The 6,670-nt window shown below is 39.6% G+C and overlaps 1 protein-coding gene across 3 annotated transcripts in view; it reads left to right on the forward strand.

Moving 5' to 3' along the window:
- Positions 1 to 5,371, forward strand: part of DGKE (diacylglycerol kinase epsilon) — a 29,493-nt gene extending 24,122 nt beyond the window's left edge. For 2 of the 3 annotated variants that reach the window (XM_010815687.4, XM_005219865.5), the window contains one exon: positions 87 to 5,371. In XM_010815687.4, the coding sequence (XP_010813989.2) occupies positions 87 to 266 (180 nt within the window). In that variant the 3' untranslated portion in view covers positions 267 to 5,371. The remainder of the gene's footprint in view (positions 1 to 86) is intronic. The other variant, NM_001192930.3, reaches the window with a different exon arrangement.
- Positions 5,372 to 6,670: the final 1,299 nt, after the last annotated feature.

Raw genomic sequence — 6,670 nt, forward strand, 5'->3', positions numbered from 1 at the left:
GTTAAAGGACTCAAGATGTTATTAAGGAAGATTTGTCTGAGCTTCCTGGGGACTAACTGTTTTCCCATTTTTCCCCATAATTCTAGCTGATCTTGAAGTGCTCGATGATGCCAATGCAGGTAGATGGGGAGCCGTGGGCCCAGGGGCCCTGCACTGTCACCATAACCCACAAGACACACGCACTGATGTTGTATTTCTCTGGAGAACAAACGGATGACGACGTCTCTAGTACTTCAGATCAAGAGGATACAAAGGAAACGGAGTAGATGGAGGAGGACGTGAGGACTTAGTGTAGAATCCTCGCAAACAACTAGATACCCATTCATCCAAAAAAGAGCTGTCAACTAGCTTAGTCTTCACTTCATCAGTAGTAGAGTGGGTATGCATTTATGTAAATAGCATTCCAAAAACAGCCAGACCTCCGGTTGTTTACAAATGCCTGCTCTTTTTGCAGCAAACACTTTGACCGTACAGCACTAGCAGAAAGTCACAGAACATTCCACAAAGGCTCTGTGTCTGCGGGTAGGCTCGCTGACCTGTGCGCTCCCTCCCGGTCCTTATTCTTGAACCACACAGTGGATCGGACACGTATATCCAGCCAGGTGTGGGTGGAAAATCATTGCCATTTTAATGTTGAGTGTGATGACACTGTAACATTTAAAAATGACTTGCTTTTTTGAAAGGAGATGGTTGGTGTCATGCTGGGCATCCTCCTGCAGCATGTCTCAAGACTTCTTGCAGCCCAGCACCAAGTGGACACATAAATATCTATTTCCAGGAAACCCTAAAAGGAGAAATGTAAAAGGAAGGCAACACTCAGATTTTTTGTTTTAAATTTTATTTTAAGTACACTTTCAGTCTCCTACTGTTGTTTGGTTAACTCTGTTAATGACCGAGTTGAGCTGAAATCTGCCATCTTGTTATACTCTAGTATAGCCAAAAGGGGACCACCTAGGCAAGTTGTAAAAATCAACATTCAGAGCACTTTGCATTGAAAGTTATAAGTTTCAGGACTTCCCTGGCATTCTAGTGGTTAAGACTCTATGCTTCCACTGCAGAGGGTATGGGGTTCAATCCCCTGTCAGGGAACTAAAATCGTGCGGAGTGGCAGTCAAAAAAAAAAAAAAGTTACAAGTTTCAAATCGGACTGTTCACCAAATTCTCTTCTGATTAAAAGACAGTGTCAACAATTCAAAAAATATATACTAAGGAGAATTTACCAGTCAGGTTAATTGCTCAAAACAAGTTCAGTATTGATTGATACATTTTTAAAAATTGGTGGTCTTACAGTATTTTGAAATACAGGAGTATATCCAAAATACTTAACAGAATTTTCCCTTGGGGAAATGGATAGAATCCTCTGCTAAAATGTTTGTATCATATTTATTTTAAAATGAGAGATATATTTTTTTTACTTATTTATTTTCTTCACTGTGGTATACCTGTGTTTAGTGTTTACAATGTGTTGCTTTATTTAATAAGTTAAATTGATCATAAATTCTGCTACTCACAGATAGAAATGTAACCTAAGTAATAATTAAAACCCATAATTCTTCTGATAGATATATTATCTGGATATTCTTATTCTTCAGAAATATTCCGAGGGTGCTCTTCTGCTGCTCCCCAGTCTGCTCCCTCAGGTTCCACAGCGAGGCTGCCCCAGGGGGCCCCCAGCCTGGTATTTTTAGGACAGATGGCCCATTTGTGGATTTGGTGGTCTTTTATGCCATTAATCTCTGAAGAACTAGAATGTATCTTCCACCAAACACCATTAGCTCCCCTTAAAGATCTGTGGATGAATCTGTTGTCTATTATGAGTTGCCAGAAGCTTAAATTTCAGTCACCTTCAGGCCCAGGCCATGTTTTGAAGGAACAACTAAGAAATGTATACAGTAGTAGTCAGTTACATTAGAATGCTTTTATTTTGCTTAAATTAATCTCTTCCCAGATCTCAATGTGAGCAGCTAAATTCTAGTATTGTAAGATTTTGTGAGAAGATCTGTTTTCACCTTACTCACACACCATTCACAGTAGCTACCTGTGGTGGTGGTTGGGAGAGTCTGCAGATTTTCTTTCATGGGCTGATCATGTTTTGAGTATAATGAGCTTCATTGTTTAATTTGTGATCAGAATTGTTACCGATACCACATTTTACAAATATACTGTTAGATTCACTTTGCTTTAGGCTATATTTTATCTATAATTCATAGTACTAATTATAGAATAATCAAAGTAAATAGTTAATAGGGGGTATCAGAATTAAAATAATCAAAATAACTATATAGTTTTTTTTTTTACTTTTAAAACTGTATTCTGGCTATAATGTTACATTGGATTTAGAACAGAGTCATATAAAACACCCTCATTTACTTAAAAACAAACTGGTCTTTCATTTTCATAATCCACTGAAGTTTGACCTTCACGAAGTTTATCTGTTAACCTTATTCACTCATTCAGACTTAATTTTTTTAGGAAAGTTACTTCAGAATATCATATCATATAACATATTTTAGAAAAATTCTCTTTTTAGGCACATTTACCCAGCATTTCAAATAAATGGATAGGCATGTACCTTGTTTTAAATAAATACAATTTATAAGACTCATGTTTGCAAGTTATATATTAGGGTAGCAATTGTTGACATTACCAGAGAGTCCATACTTTATAAAAAATGATTTGCCATAGAATTTTTCTGTTGCATTTCAAACTATTCTGATTTAAAAATAGTAACTTCTAAATTCTCAGGAAGAAATATGTGAAGTAAAGCTTGTATTCATGTCTGTTTTCAGATTTCTCCTTTTATTCTAATACAATTCCTAGCTCCTTGCAATCTTAGTAGGTTAAATACTGAATCCCTGGCAGCTTCTTAGGGATCCCATAAGTAGATGATGAGAATTTTCAGTGCTTTTTTTTGTTTAATGGAAATCAAACTGACTTGTGTTGTAACATACAAGTTGCCAAATGATAAGATTACATGATCTTAAAGGTGTTCTAGGTTTTCTGCAACTATTAGCTGTGAACCCTATTGTAGCTAACGTTTATGAAATTTTATAGTCAAAATTATTTATTTTTATTTTTTTAGGATGTGTCAAAAACGTGTAGTATTTGCTTTTTGAAATGTTTGCCTACCTAGAGCTGGAAAATATACTGTGACTCAGAAATTGTGAACAGTCCTTTTTGCTGTAAAAATGAATACTACCAGCATGTCAAAAGAAAATAGTGTGCATTTGTAATATAAAGCAAAATTGTACTTAATGTATATTATGGAATTTTAAATTTGCACTGACCAAAAAATTTAAAGATGATATTAATTTACATATACATGTGGATCCGAATACGTAATTTGTACTTGTTCAGCTGAAAAGGTCAATAGAACGGGTGATAATTTTATGTGGTTTTCCCTCAAGCTGATAATACTGAAACAAGAACCAGCACTTTATATTCAGACTTTTTAAAAAAAAGTTCTACCTAATTTGGGATAGCAATGTAGGTAGAGGTAGATTTATTAAAAATTTCTAGAAATTTAAAAAGAAAAAATAGTGTTGTTACTCTATCTCAATCTGAATGAAGGTCTGTTCTCAGCAATAAGAGAGAAGAGGTTGTTTGGGTTTGCCTTTTAAAAGTATACCCCTGCCTTTCTCAGATTTCTCCTGGAGGCTTGTCTCCTGTTTCTCAGAATATGCCCTGCAGGCTGCCTGTAGTATCAGAGTCACCGTGCGAGCTGGTTCACAGTGTGGGAGCCTCAGCCCGGGAACCAGCCCTTGACTTCAGGAAGCAGGGTGTCTTGAGATGAGGGACGTCTGCACCTCTGGTGCTTCTGATGCAACTGAAATGTTAGTTACTCATCTGCACCTCCTGTGTTCACCCGGGGCTTCTGCCCGGTAGATACCATGCCGAAAATTTGAATTAATTAGATACTCTTAAATTGTTTTTCCTTTAAAGGAACTCTGAAAACCTTGTCATATCCTATCCAGATTGATAAGCTGTATTACATAAAAGTTGGTAGCCCCAGGTTTTCCTGTGCAGCTGTGTGGGTTTGGGGCTGTGATCCGTGGAGTCTTGGAGGACAGGCGGTGCTTTGGGGCTGGTGGGATGGACCCCTGGAGGGCCCCGCTTTCTCCCCATGCTGGGGTGCTGCTTCAGATCAGATTTCAGTAGACAAAGCACTTCCTTTTTTCAAAAAAAAAAAAAAATTCCACTATTTTCTTTCAAAGAGTTTGGAAGCCAGTATAATGACTCTGTCACCTGGTTCATTTTCTACTGATTTTTACATTAAAAAGAGTATTTTGGATGTCTCGGTTGCTGCTTGGAATATGGCCACTTGGCTACTTCTCACATTTTGAAGGCATTTTGTTGAATAGCAAAGCACTGATTAGCCTCTGTTCCTCGTACTTCTAATTTTAGTGAAGTATAGAAATGGTCGTGTATTTAATTCATTTTAGTTTTGTAAATACACACACATTTACCCTCACGGCCCTGACAGTGCCGTCAGTGCATGAGGTTCACAGGTTTCAAAAAGGTATATTCTAAGGTTCTGGAGAAAGCATCAAAAACTGTCACCCTCTAATAGGGATGTTCACAAAATTTAATGATTGAGGTTAGTCATCTACAGAAGTGTCGGCAGAAATCGTCACCTAAAGGCTATAAATTTAAGTGTTCTGCTGACGGTGGACCTAGGACGCTTCCTCAGTCTCTGCAAACGCCCCCCAGGCCACTTCACCGCTAAAGGGAAATGTCAAAGCAGAACGCGCTTTACAAGGTAAACTACAGGAAGTCGCCGTCTTGTGGTGCTTTTTGATGACTGACCCAAAACGGGGAAGAGAGCTGGCAAGTTAGGTTGCTTTCCTTGCTGCTCTATAGTTGTCCAGGCAAAGGGACTTCCTGATCAGATGAGGAGCCTGGGCTACTGAGCAAACTCCTACAGTAAGGACGGGCACTTTGTGTACTTGGGTGACGATGGCTTATGAGAACACAGGACTCCCGTTCTGGGCTCTGCCAGCATTCTTTCTCTCCAATTTGATCAACTTGAATGAGCCCAACAGTAAGCAAACTCGGATTTTAATTCTGTTTTAAGCAAGTTTAGAGCAGCCAGATCCTTGGCCGTGATTACTTGCAGGTGAACTGACTGAACTGGCTCCTGTGAACCACAGTGTCAAGGACGAGCAGCTCAAGCAGCCAGCTGGTCCTGTGCACTTTCTGCCCCCTTGGCCTCCGTACTCTGTCCCTATCACGAATTACCCTGTGTTAATTGCTTTCGTTGTGTTGGGTCTATAATGTGGTCAATGCTTGACAGAAAAACATGAATTAAAGCATTTGATGTTGAAGATGTTTGCTTGTTTTTTAATAAAATGTAAAGCACAGCATTTGAAAAGTATGATTCTGTGTTGTTTTTTTGATACAACAATGAGAAAAAAACAAGTTTGAGTTAGTTTCACACAAGATGGCACTTGTACAGCAGGGCAGAGGTTACAGTGTGTGACAAGTTCAGGGTCAGATCCGCCTGAATGGATAAAAAAATACATACTTAAGGACTGACTCAGGGCAGAGTAGAGCAGTAAAGGAAGTCAAATAAGGTGAATTCATCTCATTTTCAGCTGATACAGTGGAAGAAGTATAGAATTTATTTGCAGTATCTAGGTTGAAAACTCAGCCTCTGCCACTGTTTAACACTAGGCAAGTTACTTGTTCTGCCTGAGCCCCGCTGTGAAAGTAGGAGATAAGCCAACATAGAGGTTGCAGATTCAGCTGCTTAGAGGAAAGAGGCAGGTAATGAAGGAGAGGGTGGTGGGACTGTTCAAACTAGAGCACTGACCACAGGGGAGCAGAACGCATCTTTCTAGAAAAGGTAGAAACGTGGGTTTTTTATATTAACCGTAATTTTAAAGTGGGTTGGCCAGGGACCTATTGGGTAGCACACACAACTCTGCTCAATGTTATGTGGCAGCCTGGGTGGGAGGGAGGCTCCGGGGAGAACAGATACAAGTGTATGCATGACTGAGTCCTCCTCAGCTGTTCACCCGAAACTATCACAACACTGTTCATCGGCTACATCCCAGTACAATATAAAAAGTTAAAAAAATTACAAAATATGGGTTGGCAACTAATTACCTGTAGCCTCCCACTGACTTTGACTTCCCTGGTGGCTCAGATGGTAAAGCGTCTGCCTACAATGTGGGAGACCCTGGTTCAATCCCTCAGTCGGGAAGATCCCCTGGAGAAGGAAATGGCAACCCACTCCAGTATTCTTGCCTGGAAAATCCCATGGACGGAAGAGCCTGGTAGGTAGGCTACAATCCATGGGGTCGCAAAGAGTCGGACACGACTGAGCGACTTTCTTTCTTTCCCACTGACTTATATGAAGATTATATTAGGGGGAAAGTGAAGGTATCACACCTGGCAGAAATTTGCACTTCCTTCCACTTGAATTTTTATTTTTTTTGCCTGCACCCCAACCAGGGATGTAGTCTGAGCCCCCTGCACCAGAAATAAAGTCTTAACCACTGGACCACCAGGGAAGTCCCCATTTGAATTTTTATAAAGCTTTATGGTTTAACAACTATGATCTGGCTTTCACATGACATTTTGTGGCAAATAGTTTGTATTCATTTCATTAGAGGAAGGAGAGCCTACAGTCCAGCTGAAGCGGTCATCTTTACAAAAATTCCATTTT

Source organism: Bos taurus, chromosome 19, assembly GCF_002263795.3.
Source record: "Bos taurus isolate L1 Dominette 01449 registration number 42190680 breed Hereford chromosome 19, ARS-UCD2.0, whole genome shotgun sequence".
Classification (NCBI taxonomy): Eukaryota; Metazoa; Chordata; class Mammalia; order Artiodactyla; family Bovidae; genus Bos; species Bos taurus.